At 58.2% G+C, this 15,491-nt stretch overlaps 6 protein-coding genes across 6 annotated transcripts; 4 read left to right on the forward strand and 2 right to left on the reverse strand.

The window, feature by feature from the left end:
- Positions 1 to 3,381: 3,381 nt before the first annotated feature.
- UV8b_01489 (uncharacterized protein) lies at positions 3,382 to 5,090 on the forward strand (the record flags this gene model as incomplete). Its single annotated transcript, XM_043138987.1, has 4 exons — positions 3,382 to 3,433; positions 3,489 to 3,730; positions 3,795 to 3,895; positions 4,019 to 5,090. The coding sequence occupies 4 exons, from the start codon at positions 3,382 to 3,384 to the stop codon at positions 5,088 to 5,090; spliced, it is 1,467 nt and encodes a 488-aa protein (XP_042994921.1).
- Positions 5,091 to 5,711: 621 nt separating this feature from the next.
- Positions 5,712 to 6,097, forward strand: UV8b_01490 (uncharacterized protein; the record flags this gene model as incomplete). The annotated part of the gene is made up of 2 exons (XM_043138988.1): positions 5,712 to 5,750; positions 5,819 to 6,097. 2 exons carry the CDS (start codon positions 5,712 to 5,714, stop codon positions 6,095 to 6,097), a joined length of 318 nt encoding a protein of 105 aa, XP_042994922.1.
- Positions 6,098 to 6,178: 81 nt separating this feature from the next.
- UV8b_01491 (uncharacterized protein) lies at positions 6,179 to 7,501 on the reverse strand (the record flags this gene model as incomplete). Its single annotated transcript, XM_043138989.1, has 3 exons — positions 6,179 to 6,432; positions 6,500 to 7,232; positions 7,352 to 7,501. The coding sequence occupies 3 exons, from the start codon at positions 7,499 to 7,501 to the stop codon at positions 6,179 to 6,181; spliced, it is 1,137 nt and encodes a 378-aa protein (XP_042994923.1).
- A 1,746-nt stretch (positions 7,502 to 9,247) lies between these two features.
- Positions 9,248 to 9,752, forward strand: UV8b_01492 (uncharacterized protein; the record flags this gene model as incomplete). Its single annotated transcript, XM_043138990.1, has 2 exons — positions 9,248 to 9,376; positions 9,648 to 9,752. The coding sequence occupies 2 exons, from the start codon at positions 9,248 to 9,250 to the stop codon at positions 9,750 to 9,752; spliced, it is 234 nt and encodes a 77-aa protein (XP_042994924.1).
- A 1,068-nt stretch (positions 9,753 to 10,820) lies between these two features.
- UV8b_01493 (uncharacterized protein) lies at positions 10,821 to 11,546 on the forward strand (the record flags this gene model as incomplete). The annotated part of the gene is made up of 1 exon (XM_043138991.1): positions 10,821 to 11,546. The coding sequence occupies one exon, from the start codon at positions 10,821 to 10,823 to the stop codon at positions 11,544 to 11,546; it is 726 nt and encodes a 241-aa protein (XP_042994925.1).
- A 419-nt stretch (positions 11,547 to 11,965) lies between these two features.
- UV8b_01494 (uncharacterized protein) lies at positions 11,966 to 13,699 on the reverse strand (the record flags this gene model as incomplete). The annotated part of the gene is made up of 1 exon (XM_043138992.1): positions 11,966 to 13,699. One exon carries the CDS (start codon positions 13,697 to 13,699, stop codon positions 11,966 to 11,968), a length of 1,734 nt encoding a protein of 577 aa, XP_042994926.1.
- Positions 13,700 to 15,491: the final 1,792 nt, after the last annotated feature.

A 15,491-nucleotide genomic window follows, 5' to 3' on the forward strand; every position in this document is an offset into this window, starting at 1 on the left:
GTGTCCCATAGGCAAGAAATGACGCACACTTGACGCGCAGTCTACCTCCAGCCCTGCCCTATTTCTATTTCGATCTCGTCAGGACCAGTCAAAGACCCAACCAAACCCTGACGAAGTTCAGACAGTGACAAGGTGTGAAGAGTAGAGTACGTGGGCGAGGGGAACGAGTTTTCGCCGAGTGCCGCGACGCGCAACCATCTCCGGGTTCAGCTTTGGGGCAGCCAGCCGAGATTTGAGTCGTGAATCGATGACGCCTTTTGCAAACCGAAATCCCGTCGTGGACCGGGTGGCACAGCCCGGATTCTTGGGACGCGTGGGCTGAATCGGCAAAACTCGTCCTGCGCATTGCCTTTGGAATGCGACTGGCCATGGGCTACCAGACGACGGATGATGCCAGAGAAACCCACGGAAATGAGACGAGCCTTGCACCTTCCAGCCCTCTGCTGCAGTCGCCGACGGAGAATATGTCCATCATGTTGGCGGTATTCCCGGGACCAAAGTGGAAAGTTGTAAATCAGGCTTGACGTGCCTGCTGGGCAAAGGCTGCGATTATTACCCGTTTCGCATGTGCGCCATGTGACATGACAGACGCCTTGCGCTCAGTCATGCTTTACGTTTACGGCATGCCGTGGCGACAAATAACTGAAGGTCATGGAGAACCAAGTGGCTGCGCTGTTCACGGGGACAGTCACTCGGCCAGGGGTCCAGCAGCACTCGAGCAGGTCTGAAGAAAAGATTCCTGGCAAGATGCCGGCGCAGAGTCTGCAGCTCGACTGAGGATCGACAGCCGCGCGTTCCGCCTCTCGAGCAGTCATGGAGAAGCAACCAGCAAGTGTACGGAGTAGGCAGATTGCGTCTTTCGAAAAGCGAGACTACATATCAACCGACCTATGCCCCCCCCTAGTCATTCGACCCCCCCATAATAACTTAACAGACCTGACCAATGCTCTTTCCTAATATAGAGATACACTAATAAATAGTAGTAGATCCTTTAATCTATAATAGCCACTAGACTATAAGTATCTTTATATATATTTTTCTATAGTGAGTGACTTCCCTTATATTTTTACTAGGTATCCCTACCTAAGAACCTAATATTAAAAGTAGATAAAGTACCTTTACATAGACTTTTTTATAGAAAGTGACTTCTTTAATATTCTTACTAGATACCCTTACGTAAGAACCTAATAAAACAGCAGAGAAAGTACTTCTCCCTATATTTTCTAAAGAAAGTAACTTCTTTAATTTCATTTACTAGGTACCCCTATCTAAGAACCTAGTAAAATATCAGAGAAAGTACTTCTCTATATAGTTTTCTATATAAAGTGACCTGACCCACTATTCCCTAATAAACCAATTATATTAAGAGTATAGCCCACAGCAATGGTCAGGTCAGTTAAGTTATTATGGGGGGGTCGGATGATAAGGGGGGGACACAGGTCGGTTGACCTGTACCCTCTCGAAAAGCGGAGCCTTGGGAGGCGAGGATTGACCGGGCTCCAGGACGACTTGCCTTTTATAGCCTCTCAGGGATGGGGGGCCGCAGCATGAGATGGGACGGCTCGTGAGTCCCGAGTCCTGACAGCCCGCAGGCGAATGACGAGGGAAACGAGAGGAGCCCAGACGTTTTGCCGGCCCAGGGGACGCGAGTGTAACAGGACTTTGGGACTTGGCCGAGTCTCGGATATCACCTCGTTTTCAAGCCACGTGGTGGTCGACGATGTAAGCCGTCGTCGAAAACGACTTGGGCTGGAAGACTGGGCGTGGCCGTTTATGCGGAAACGGTCTGCCGTACGGTGGGTGGATGCATCGCTGCATCGATGGCGAAGGATCAGCATGCATGCATGCATGGCCGGGCCCCTTGCAAGGGAGGAAGAGGTGGGGGGGGTGGGGATTCGCGACCCGTGAATACCGAGAGTGAACGTTGTCTGCAGCGCTCGCCCAAGCCTCGCAGAGTTGGAAGACGCGACTTTTGGACTGTGCCATGCTGCGATGCAGCGTTTTTCTGGAGTTTTCAGCCGGGCCTTGGTGAGAAGCATTGTCGTCGAGGACGCGAAAAGCCCGCTCGTGTTTGATTGCAGCGCCAGACGATTACTTTCCCGCCTCATGAACCCTCACGAACCCTCACTAACCCTCAGTACCTAATGTAACCAGCCCTCGCCAAATACGGCGACGAGGCGCGGCAATGCCGAAACCCGTGCTGCTCTCTGCCCCCTTTTTCACGACGCAGCGAGGGACGCCCTCTCCCCGCAAGGTGAGTGGGTGCGCGTGTTTGCGAATCGCCCGCTCTGCCCATTGAACCTCATGGAACGCTGTCTCTGGAGTCTGGACGCTGATCTCAGACGGCAAGTCGGCTTTTTGCAAACGCCCGTTGCTGATAGGCTGGCTAGTCATAGCCGTGGCGCGGCACACAAGACCGCGATCTCAACACCTTGTTTTGGGCCGACGGCGACGCAGGACGAATTGCGATGAACGGTTTGGTCGACTCGACTGAGCTGCTGACTCTTGCGCGCGGCATCGGCTGTTTCTGCAGCCTCTGCCTCTGCAGTCTCTAGACGCTCTTCACTCGCTTTCCCACCGGCCTTGCTTGCCCCGACAGTCAAGGAAAGCGAGACGGACCACCGGAAGCAGTGGCGAGATGGCCTTCAACAAAAGTTCAAGTCGTTCCAAATGCAATTCCACGCATGGGTCAGGATGGGATGGGATGGGGTGCTGATTGAGGGCAACGAGGCCAAGGGCTTGTTTCAGCCCGCCCAAAGCGGGTAATTGCGACGCTGTTAGTTTGGCCCACGGCTCGATTGCGCTAGACGAGCCCATCCTGGTGCTGTCGACGATGCGAATCGCCAGCGGAATTGTCCGCCCAGCGTCTGCGTTTGAATTCCCTCGAGGCTGGACCTGGGCATGGACCGGTCGACCTGGACCTGCTGGACAGGAGGCCATCCCCCAGTTCGCTACTCGGCGATGGATAAGATCCGTTCGATTCTGCGCGAGGGCAGGCACAAGGGAGCGCTGGCAACTCGTCCCGACGCAGACACGCTCGGCCCCCCTATGCAATTTTACGGCCCCTGCATTAGCTTCAACTCAGGCAGGCCGAGCCGCAGGGCCGGCCTACGCCATGCCCGCCCCGTCTCCATCCCCGTTACAACCGCCCGCGTCAGCCGTCATGGCCTGGAGCACGACGACGCCGGCACTCGGCTTTCCTCGGCTCCAGGGATCATCATCCTCCCCCCAGATCCCAGCAATCCGTTTAATTGTCTCAGACGCATAGAACACAACTCTTCCGGGCATGCCGGTCCTTCTCCCCATCTCCTGGGCCTCGGGCCCCCACAGGACAAACGGGGATGCGAACAGGAACTAGCAGCTCTGGATATTGCGCTCGACATGCCATGTCTTATCCTCACGCCGGGATTCCACGACGACAAATCACCAGCATGTATATAAACGTTGGCCGCCGTGCCTCGCCAGCCATGTTGCCCGTCCCGACCAAGCTCTCGCCCGCAGCACCGTTCTCTCCTTCCTTCTTTGGTTTCTATTCCGACTCTCGTTTGAAATGCATCTCGTGTCCGCCTTATCTCTTTTCGCCGCCTCCGCGGCGGCCCTCGCCATTGACGAGGGCGCTTCGTCCCTACAGGGGCGCGCCGATCCTTCCCCCCAGGGCGAGGACTTGACCACGTCCAATGCTGCCACCTGCGTCAAAGGTCTCAAGACGCTAGGATACTACGGAAACTGGGTCAGCCGCGTCCCCGCGTCCCCGGAAAACACCACCATGAGAGGTTTGGCTAACGGCAATGCAGGACATCTACGCCGCCAAGTACTTTGTGACCGACATCCCCGCCGAGCGCTTCACCCATCTCTCGTATGCGTTCAGCAACATCAAGACGGAGACTGGCGAAGTGTGAGTGCGCCCCGCGCGGTTCCCCCCTTCCCCCCGCGCCAAATAAATAGAGAAGGAAACAAAAAAAACAAACAGAAATTAATTGCCCCCTTCCCGACTGTATGCTAACCCTCGCTGGAACAGCGTCCTCTCGGATGAGTGGGCCGATCTGCAGTACGCGTACCCGGGCGACAACACCAAGGCCCCGGGCACCAACGTCTACGGCAACGTGAAGCAGCTGTACCTGCTCAAGAAAAAGTACCGCAACTTCAAGACGACGCTGTCCATCGGCGGCTGGTCGTACCGCATGAACTTCAGCCCCATGCTGGCGTCCCGCGCCAAGCGCGAGACGTTTGTCAAGTCGGCCGTCAAGCTCGTCGAGGACCTGGGCTTTGACGGCCTCGACGTCGACTACGAGTACGTCAAGGACAGGAATGAGGCGGTCCAGATGGCCGACCTGCTGCGCCGCCTGCGCGAGGCCCTCGACGACCTGGCCAAGCGCACCGCCCCCGGGTACAAGTTCATCCTGAGCTACGCCTCGCCCGCCGGCCCCGAGCACTACAAGCAGCTGGCCTTTGACAGGATGAACGAGTGGATCGACTACTACTCCTTCATGGGGCTCGACTACATGAGCGCCGGCGTCAGCAAGAACTCGGGCTTCATGGGCAACGTCTTCCTCGACAAGAAGAACCCCGCCGCGACCGAGTACGAGACCCAGTCGGGCATCGAGTACTACATCAACCAGGGCAAGGTGCCGTCCAGCAAGATCCTGCTGCAAAACGCCATCTACGGCCGCGCCTTCAACGAGACCAAGGGCATCGGGCGCCCGTACAAGGGCGCCGGCCTGGAGGGCAGCCTCGGCTCCGCCGGCATCTGGCGCTACCGCGACCTGCCCATCAAGGAGAGCAAGGACTTGAAGATTGTCAACGACAAGGCCGTCATCGGCAGCTACAGCTACAACAAGACGGCCGAGTACCTGATCAGCTACGACACGGCCGAGATTGCCAAGCTCAAGGCCCAGTACACCCGCAAGATGAAGCTGGCCGGCACCTCCTGGTGGGAGGTCAGCCAGGACCGCACCGACGACCTCAGCCTGGTCAAGACCACCATCGACGAGTACGGCGGCCTCGGCGCCCTGGAGAAGTCCCCCAACAACCTCAAGTACCCCAACAGCAAGTACGACAACCTGCGCCTCGGGTTCCCCGCTTCCAGCTAAGCAGGCCGGCCGGGCTGCACTGCTTGCCGCGCACGTGCGCTCCCCTCGACGCGGTTTCCCCCCCCCCCCACGCGCCGCTGCCGCATGTTTGATTTTTGTGTGCTATATCAACACTCTGATGTACCCATCTCCTTGTTCTAGAATAATTTTTATATGAAATGGGTAGTGGGGACATGCGTTTCGTGGCTCGTGCTGTTGCTGTGTCTTTTGGTGCGTCGTGAGCGTCGCTATTCGCAGCTGCGTCGTTGTGTCTGTCTGTCTGTCTGTCTGTCTGCAGAGGAAAGGCTCCCATGTTGTGAAGTGTATTTCCTGGGCAGTTGAGTCCATCAGGGCGGCATGCCAACTCTCCCTGCTTGGCAACGTACACCATCGCGACGCAGCTGATCTCCCCCTCCCACCTTCCAACCGTCCATGTAGCGCTGCCAACAGCTGGCCACGTTCGCCTCACCTCCATGTGATGATGCATCAGCCAGCGCCGTCCCGGTTCACCGTCACCCGCTACGGCTCCATCAAGCACATGCAGCGGCTATGAGGTTCGTGGCAAGAGGACTGGGATGGCGTAGCCCGTGGAGGTAGTGCTGGCGGGATGAATGGCGGCCAAGGATGGACGAGTTTGAAGAGATGGCGGTATATATCCAAGATGGTATGTCCGAGGGCACGGTACGTGTCCGAGACAGCATTTCCAAGATGACAGTAAATGTCCAAGATGATGGTGCAAATCCAAACAGCATGTTCAAGACGACGGCATAGGCCCAGGGAACGGCTCAACAACCCGCTCCGTCTCGCGCAACATCTCCCGGCAGTCTGGGACACTCCACCACGCAACCGACAGTAACCTCCGTCACCGCATATCATTCTTGGAGAGGCATCACGCGACACCTCCCCCGCAGTCGTTTGCCGTCGCCGGCATCGACAACGAGCAGCCACGCACGACAGGCGTCACCAAACGACCCGATGCAATCTCCGTCACAGGCAAAGCGACACTTGGGCCCTTTTGCACGTTCTAAATTCACAGGCTTGACGTTTTCATTGCGAACAGAAAAAGAAAAAAACCGACGCTAATTCTCACAATCTCCAATCATCCCCGCTCACTGGCCCGCCTCAAAGGGCGTCTCGTACGGCACCTCGGCCTGCGGCGTGATGCGCGCCAGGTGGCGACGCTGGCCGTCCTCCCAGTCCACCAGGGCGGTGTGCTGCGTCACCCGGTTATCCCAGACCACGACGGTGCCCTCCTCCCACTTGACTCTGGCCTGGAAGTCGGCGCCGTACGCGAGGTGGTCGTACAGGAACTTGAGAATGGCGTCCGACTCCTCTCGCTTGAGGCCGACGATGTCGCGCGTGACTGGAGGGGGCGGGGGCATGTGTCAGATTTTCTAGTTTTCCCCGGCGATACGGAGACGGAAACTTACATTGTGGGTTGACAAAGAGGGCCTTGTCACCCGTGGCAGGGTGCGTCCGCACAATGGGGTGGTCGTGAACGACGGGCTCCCGCCGCATGATGCTGTTGCGCACCGCGGCGGCGTGCACCTGCTCGATGCCGGAGTGCGTGGCCCGCAGGCCGTGCAGGCGTTGCTGGAACAAGGGGCTCAGGCGCCTGTAGGCCTGGACGGCATCGACGAACAGCGTGTCACCCCCCGTCTCGGGCTTGTTCAGGATGTACAGAAAGGTGGTGCCGGGGGGCTGCTTCTCGTACGAGACGTCGGCGTGCCAGGCCACCGAGGTGGTGCGCTCCTCGAAGAACTCGGCAGCGCCCCGGTCGCCCTCGCCGCGGTGGACGAGGTGAATCTCGGGGTGGCCCTCGGGGGCGCCAGAGGTGGGGTGGATGTGGTGGCGGCCAAAGTACGAGCCGAACCGGAGGGCGTCCTGGATGGGGAGGTCGGCAAAGTCCTGGTTGCGGAAGGCGACGACCTTGCGCTTGGCGACAAAGTGCGCTAGCTCGTCCTTGCCGGCGGCCGTGAGGGACGACAGTTGGATGCCCGAGACTTCGGAGCCAATGGTCGGTGTGAGATGGGAGACTTTGGTGCCTTGGGGCAGGAGGTTGGGGTATGACGGGTCGGCATCTTTGCCGTGTTCGTAGTGCTCGTGCGTCTCGAGAGGCGGGTACTTTTGCTCGGGATTCCACGTGGGAAGGTAGTGAGGATACTGCCGGATGCCGCATGTTAGAGAGAGAACGACGCCTCGGGCGGAATGTGCATCAGGGACGGCCGTCTTGCGGGGGAGAGGGGTGAAAGGGTGTGGGGGGACGGAGTGTGTGATCATACTTTGGCTCCATTGTTGCCAACCTTGCCAGTTTCGACGTCCTTGTCCAGGTCGGTGGCATCGAGCTCCTTGTAGTTGCCAAACTGTAGCTTGAAGAATGAGGGAGCAGCTTGCTCCTGGGTAGTAGTAGTAGCCGCAGCCGAGGGAGCCATGCCGTCGAAATCGGGGTGCCTGGCCTGCAAAGACCAATGGAGCCAATGGAGCCAACGGAGAAGAGGGAAGAAACGAAAAAAAACAGGCAATGTCTGTCTGGTATGGTTTTGCTGCCCAGCTCTTGTTTCACAGAGCCAACCGACGAGCCATTTATACTTGGGCGACAACCCGTTCACCGCGCCGCAAACCCCCGCAATTGGAAAGCAACCTCGGGATGGCGCAACGCATCACATCATTACGCCTTTCCCGGGCCGTCTGATATCGAGGCGCTCTCCCTCGTCGAGGTGCGTCCCTGGGCGAAAGTGTCTCGCTAACTGAGCAGCGGCTCTCCGTAAGACTGGAGCTGTTAGCGCGGGACCTCAAGCCCCCATCTCCTTTCGGGCGTCCATGATGGCGGTGATGGTGTCGATCACGTCAGCCGGCCTACTTGGTTGCGACATTGTGTGATTACCAACACGGCTGCCATGGTGCTGGTCGAGCACGCAATTTCGAAGCTGCACCGCACAATCCACAATCAGACGGCCCAAACTGCCGGCGATGCACAGACAGTATCTGCTGGGGTTCCGATTGGTGCATGTCCAGGGGCCATGGCAGTTGAGACCGTCTTCTGACGCCGCAGGACCTGGGCTGGGCTTTGCGAGATGCAAAGATGCGAGATGCAAAGATGCGAGATGCCAGATGCCAGATGCGAGATGGGATTGCGCATGTTGAGATGGATGGCTCTGAGGATGGCTCTGAGAAAGCAGGGTGCTGGCCAAGTGGCCGGCTGGCGTCAACTCTATTGACAACTGCCAGGCCATGGGCCGGCAGGCACCGCGACCACCAAACAATTGATGTCTGGTGACCTACCCGCAGGTCCGTCACGCGGGGTAAATCCCAGGCAGGGCTGAGCGACTTGCTGCTACTTTGCACCAGACTCTCCGGCTGTACCCTTGGGGGCCGTTTAGCGGTGCGGTTGTTTTTGCGGAGCATGCGCTGGGCCAGCAGCAGGGGACCGGCAGGGGCACCGGCCCCCAAGCGTCGGCACCCCAGGCCACATTCCCTTATACAACATACCAGACCCCCCCGGTCTCCATACATAACGTCTGGTCAATACCCTGCAAGCCGGCACAAGCTGGACGCTGCTGCGGAGTTAGCCCAAAGGGTCGCAGCGAGCGCTAGCGGAAATCCAGCCCGCATGTGTCACGTCACGTCACGCAGGCGGCAGCGATTTTTCTGGTCAAGCACATTGGAGGGAGGCAGGATACGCAGGCTAAGCCCCGAGACAGAAAGAAGGGGGGGGGTTCCGTCTGGTACCCTTGCAAACGATATAAACAACTGCCCGCAGGCAGGCACCTGCGCTCCTTCATACCAGTCCACTGCTCCGGAGTCCGTGCTATCGACCCAGGTGCCCGCCCGGGTGGTTTAGTCTCTTGAAGCGTACGCGCCGAGGGAGACCGCTCCTAGGCCTCGTTGACGATGCGGACCTTTCTGTCGAGGCGATAAGACCGACCGACCGACCGCACAGCCCTGTTTGCATTACTTGGACCAAGGAAAGCGACCGGCCTAGCCTGATGAGGTCCATGCCAATGGAACCGCCGGTCCTCTTGAAGACAGCGTGCTCAGAGTCGTCCGTGTAGCCCGGTATCATGTCGACTAAAAGGCGCTAGGTTGACGATGGTGCGTGCCGCTACATGCCATGTGGCATGTGCCAGCCCTCGGCTCTGGCAATGCTTCGGCCAAAGGTTACGCGGTAGCAACCCGTCATGCATGGCCTCGAGGCCACCCATGGCGGACGCACCACGCCCCGCTCGACTGTAGATGCCTGCTTGGTCAACATCAACACCAGCCAAGCGGCGTGGATGCCGCTCCTCCATATCTGGCTGCTGGCTGACGTTGGTCATGGCCAACTCGCTTGTTGAACCGCGGTGCTGCGAGCTGCCGAACATGAAAAGGGTGGAGCGACAGGCCACGACGGGGCCGCGGCGCGTGCCAGCTCGAGGAGCCTGGTTGCCTGGTTCCCGGCCAATACATCCTAAGCGCATATACTCCGTATCCCCTTGCTACCCGTACGGACGGAGCCATGGGTAGCAAGCAGTAGGTGCGCTAGGCGGCAAGAGGCCGGCCACTCGATGGCTAGCAGACCCGTGCTGACTAAATCGCGAGGCCGAGCGACGGCTGATTCTGGCGTGCGAACCTCCGGCAACGCCAGGCAGGTCGCCGACAGAAATCGCCACCGCTGACCAGCCGCTGTATCAGAATGCCACCTAAGCTGTCTGCGGCTAGCTCTTTGCCTGTCCCAGCTTTCGGGGTCCCGGCGGCCGGCGTGGAGTCGAGGCTGTGCGGACCCCGAGCTCGGCGCAAGTCCCCGATTCCCTGCCGAGTCTGCTGTCCTGCGCGGACGATGAGGCGAACGGCGCCGCGGAAATGCCATGCCGATAATGCACGTCTCTGCACTCCGTAGCATGCGTAGCGTCTGCCCGCGGCAAAGGGAAACAACAATGCCTGAAATCGCCCCTTGGTTGCCCTGTGTGTTGCGTTCGTGTCGCATTCCCAGCGGGAAAAAGCAAGGAGGCGGTTGCGCCGACGCAACAGGTGGGCGGGCCAGGATCGCGCGTACGTGTCGCTTTCCCGGCCAGAAAAAGCAAGCACAAAACCAGGAAGGTAGAGCAAATAGCTCGCGACCATGTGTTCTGTACGGAGTAGTAATAGCAGCTCCACCATTGCACCGGATGAGTATGCTGGGATGAAAAAAAATGCCCGGCGAGTCAGTGCCGGCCGGATCAGCTCGGTAGACGACTACATCTCATGTTTGGTAGTTTCATCACTGCGCCGGGCTGAATAGACCGCCCTAGATCCCACGCTGGCTGTAATTTTCCTCGATCCGGATGCCGTGGCCGCTCGGTCTGCCACTCGGCCAGGGCTTAGTGATGCTCACACATAGATGCTTCCCCTGTGCTCGCATGGCGATGCCCCGTATGGCTGATTCCCCTTTCAAGTGCCAGTCGACAGACGCCCGCATGCCATCTAGATCCCTGGCGGCGGCGCATATTCCCTAGGGCAATTTCATCAATCCACACGTTCCCATGGTCGTCGTCGCAGCCTGGGACCAACGTGGCCCCGGGACCAAGCGGAGTGGCCGGTTTCCGACGCCTCGAGGCCAGCCACAACCCGAACATCGTTGGGTGCAAGTTTGGCACTGCCGTGTCTCGGTCCGCGTGGGCATGTATGTTCTGCCTTTGTCCTTGTGTATAAAGGGAAGCCGGCTCCCCTCAAGGCCATCCCCTCGTCCAGAATCACTTGCCTCACCAATCTCGTCCCCCCCTTTTCGTCGTCAATATGAAGTACTCCCTCACCACCCTCGCAGCCGTCGCGCCTCAAATGGGCCTGGCCCTCGTCGGCAACAGCTGGTCGTTCAGCGGCAGTCCCCGCAATGGCCTCCGGGACATCACCTTCCCCTTCAACATGGCCGGAGCCGCTCACGACTCAGGCTACTACTTTGCCCAGCAGTTTAGTTTCATCGGCATACCAGAGGTCAGCTACTGCGGCATTCAGAACCGCCCCAACGTCCATGGCAAGAGCATCGTTCACGGCGTCTTCTCGACCTTCCAGGGCGGCGCCACAACCACCGACAAAAACTGCCACCTGGGAGCAGATTACGGCCCCGGAGTAAGCTGCGCTGTCGACTTCGTCGGCGATTACAAACACACGTACAACATTGTTGTCAGGCATAGAAATGACACGACGTGGACGGGCACCGCTGTTGATACCGTCACTGGTCACGCCGTGCACATCGGTTCCTTCACCTTGCCGTCTGACGCGGGTGGTATCGACGCTGGCGGCCAGATGGGCTTTGTGGAGTACTTTCCCTGGAACGGTGGTACTCATAAGTGCTCCGATCTTCCCAAGAATACAGTTACCATGTATTCGCCAACTTCCAAGACGGCCAAGGCTGGCAAGGGAACCATGGATCAGCCGTATGAGTATGGCGACTGCGTCGGGCAGGTCGATTTCTCCACCAGCGCTGCTGGTTCTAATGGATGGAAAATCGCTGTTGGGTTTTAGCGAGATTTGGTGAGGAACGAGAAGAGAATACAGCGGCTCAAGGCGGCATGGTGATGGCGCATCTCGACCATCGCGGCCGTGGAAAATGATTGTTTGCGACGCATGCTCGTGCCATCAAGCACGGCACACGCGTCGACTCGTCCACCACTAGGGGATATACCTAGAGGGACTGACTACCTGGGGTATACCGCTAACGTCGCGTCGGCTGCCGCCACGCAAAAGCCGGTTAGTCTGCCCTTTTCAACGCTTCATGTACGTACTGTACAATGTGAAAGAGATGGAATTGCGGTAGTTGCACTCACAATTGGATCAACGTTTTCATGTATCTGTACAATACACAGAAAAAGATAGAATTGCGGGAATTGTATTCAACTCGTGGATGAACACATGTTTCCCGGCTACTGATCCGGTGACCAACTTCAGTGTCGGCTCCCGGAACCCTTTGCCAGAGTCTGGTTGTCGTTCAGTTTGGGATTGCGGAGTGCTAGTCCGAAACATATGAGCGGGATGCAGAGACATAGCCCCGTAATAGTGAGCAGCTTTTGCACCGACTGGTACGACGCAATGATGGCTGTGCGTTCTGGTGTGCCGACAGCATAGTTTCCGTAGTTGAGGAGCGGCGATGAATAAATCGCCGAAGCCAGCGTGGAGTTGATGGGATCCAGGTTTTCGCTCAGCTTGGACGGCAAGACCTGGGTCCAGATGGCTCCAGAGACGCAGTTTCCAAGCGCAGAGCCGACATTGTAGGTCGCAAGATAGATGCCGGTCAAGACGGCCATGTTCTCGTGCCGGGCAGAGACCTGCAAGGACGCTTGGGTCGGGTACGGGAACATGCCGCCCGCAATGCCGAGAAGAACCTGGGCGCCAATGACGCCGGCCCGGGCAGCACCGTTCGCCGAACCGCGGTAATGGATTAGCAGCCCAAACGCAGCCATGTACAGCACGGTGCCAGCGACGACAAAGACTTTGAGTCGGCGGATCCTGTAAACGGCCAGGCCTATGACGGTGCCGACGATGACGCTGGTGAAGCTGTACAGCTGGACGATGCGAAGAGCACTCTCGGTCGTAAAGTCGAAAGCAACCAGCAGGACGGTGTACAGGAAGTCGCTCTGCATGGTAAAGGCAAAGTTGAGGAAGAGCGCGATGCCCATGGCCGCCCACACCGAGCGATCCTTCATGTCCCCAAACGGAACGAGCGGGTGCGGCGCCCAGAGTTCCCAGAGGACAAATGCAGGGACGCAGAGGGTGCCAATCACGAGCGGCGCGATTATGTGCGCCTCGGACCACTTGGAGCTGTCTCCTCCAGCAATGGTCAGCGGCACAAGGATCAGGTCAAGAACAGCGACAACGAGCACGACCCCGACAACGTCCAGCAGCCAAAACAACTCCAACGCCAAGCTCCGGAAGCCAAGCTGCCTGAACGAAGAGGCGTAGTTGCCAAGAAGGCCCTGCCGCTTAGCACGTCGGGACACCGCCCACAGGGAGATGACCAAGGGCAAGGCGCACACGGGCATGATGATGGCCCACATGCCGATCCCCCATTCCCAGCCGGGGCCCTGCAGCACGGCCGAGGCAACGTCGGCGCTGATCCAGGTGTTGACGAGGAAGGGCAAGGCTGGAACGTAGCTGAAGAAGAGGCGGGCCCTGGTCGAGGTGATGTCGGCAACGATGACTTCGATGAGCAGAATCAGCATGGTGTAGCCGGTCTGATACAAGACGGCACCCCCGGAGAAAGCCCCGACGTCCTTGGCGACGGCCTCGACAACGGTGCCCAGCACGTAGAAAAAGACGGCGACGCAAACAAGCTCGACGCGGCCAAAGACGTCGGCGATTTTGGCGGCGGCGGGCTGGGCACCGACCGCGACGGCGGAGCGGATGACATTTACGGTGGCCGACAGGGAATGATGGCCGAAGGAATCGGTCGCGGTTGGCTGGTAGGCGTATCGAACGGCGCCGTCGAGGCCGTAGACAAAGGCGACGAGGAAGACGCCCAGGAAGATGAAGGCTCGGTCGAGGTTGGTCAGGACAGAGGAGATGGCCTCGATGCGTGCGATGCCGGGCGATGCGACGTCTTTGACCGCGCTGGCGGCTGTTGGTTGGTCAGGGGAGACGTGAGGCTCGGGTGGGTGTTCCGCCTCGACGGAGAAGCCCATGGCCGTGGTGCGCTTGTTGTGGTGCTGCTTGGAAGGCAGTCGGCACAGATGATGCATGCAGGTGGAGGATAATTCAGAGGAAAACGTGGGGGCGAGGCAACGACGGCGAGAAAATGATGACCAAGCAAGGCCGGGACGGCTCAAGGCGGAGGATATCGAGATATACAGTAACTTCCCTGCTTAGTTCTTGGTAGGTTTGTCTGCTTGAAATACTCTGCTATTTGCAAGGTTTTTTTTTTTTTTTTTGTTTTTTTACAGTTTTGCTACGGAGGACTCCGCACTTGCTCATTCTCGTCAATCTTCGACGGTTACAACAGCCAACAACGGTCACGTAAGCGCCACTACCGGGGCGGGCAGTACGCCACCAGCTGCCATCCCGGAACGCCACAGCCACCACAGGTACTTCAATTCTAAATTGCGCAGGAAAAACCAGGCGCGATATTAATGATGATGATGGCGAGGTCGGCAGCCCTGAGGCTTGAGCCGCCAGGTTGATGCATGTGCTGTACGAGCTTTATATATTGGTGATATGTAGGGATAGCCCTAAGGGGCTACCGTTATCAAGCTTACAGAGGCGTAACCGAACCGGAACTCTGCTATTACCGCGTTCAGACCCAACGATATCCCCTGCAAAAGGTACCATCAAGGTCGACAAGCCATCCCGCCACGCAACCCGCTCTGCCAAGCTTTGGGGGCCACGAAGCTACGTAGCACCTCACCATCGCATTCACTTCCCCCTCTTTGGTCTGTCGGCTGCTGCTGCAACTCCTCATCCCTCGCCGGGGCAGTGATCAAGACATACTTTAGAGACATTTGAACCTTGGTATCACAAGGCTGGCTCGTCATATTGGAAAGCTGAACCGGCCCTTGAGCGCTCTCTGCATATTCTCGTCGGGTTCCCTGCCGCCAACACCTTTGCGCTTATTTGCGGATCAAGTCCAAGCTCATACGCCATCCGGACTAGCCGTTCATCATAGGGCAAGTAGTCCAGCTTCGGTGGATGGGGTAGGGCAGGCGGGTTTTCTAGCGGCTTGCAGTTAACAGGTCCGCCGAACAGGCAGAAGTACGGCCTGCGATGATTTTCCCGGATGCCGTGTGTGAAACTGGATACAGACGACCTTGGTGAAGTGCCGCGTGCCATGACGGAGCTCTACACGGCCTTTGAACGACATGGGGCAGGTATTGGGAGCAGTAGACGGATTGCATTCCTTGGTGCAAGATGCTCTACCGTCTGAAGCTGATGGCTGTACGAGTCCACACCTTGAGAGTCTCGTCTTTCTCTCGACACCAGTGTCAACAGTTTGAATTGCCAGCATCAGGACATGGCGTCATCTCCACCTGATACTGGCATGTTGTCCCCCGCCACGCGTTTCTCCGACCGCCCGTCTACCTAGCCAAGGCTCTCAGCTCGCTCTTCTCAAACAGCCAAATAGTCAACCGCATTCGGCAAGACGTACTCTTCATGGCAGCCTCGGCAATCAGACGGAAAATATCCATCCACCTCTTGATACAATGATGCAAGGAGCGGGCCGCAGCCCATCCCCTCACTCCACGTAGTCAGGAAGGCATCGGTAGACGGCGGAAGCGCCCTGAATTGGGGCTGCCGTACAGGGGTTTTCTGCTTCAACTACGATCATGGTTTTTTTGGCGGAGGGATCGTGCGAGATCCAGGCGCCGGGGCAGGTCGACGGGCTTTTTACTCTCCTGGGGACTTACTTGTGCGGTTTCCGAGTGCAGATTTGGGTGGCACGATCGGCAGGGTTTCCAGGGCGCGGGTTTGGCAAGATTTATG

This window comes from Ustilaginoidea virens, chromosome 1, assembly GCF_000687475.1.
Source record: "Ustilaginoidea virens chromosome 1, complete sequence".
Lineage (NCBI taxonomy): Eukaryota > Fungi > Ascomycota > Sordariomycetes > Hypocreales > Clavicipitaceae > Ustilaginoidea > Ustilaginoidea virens.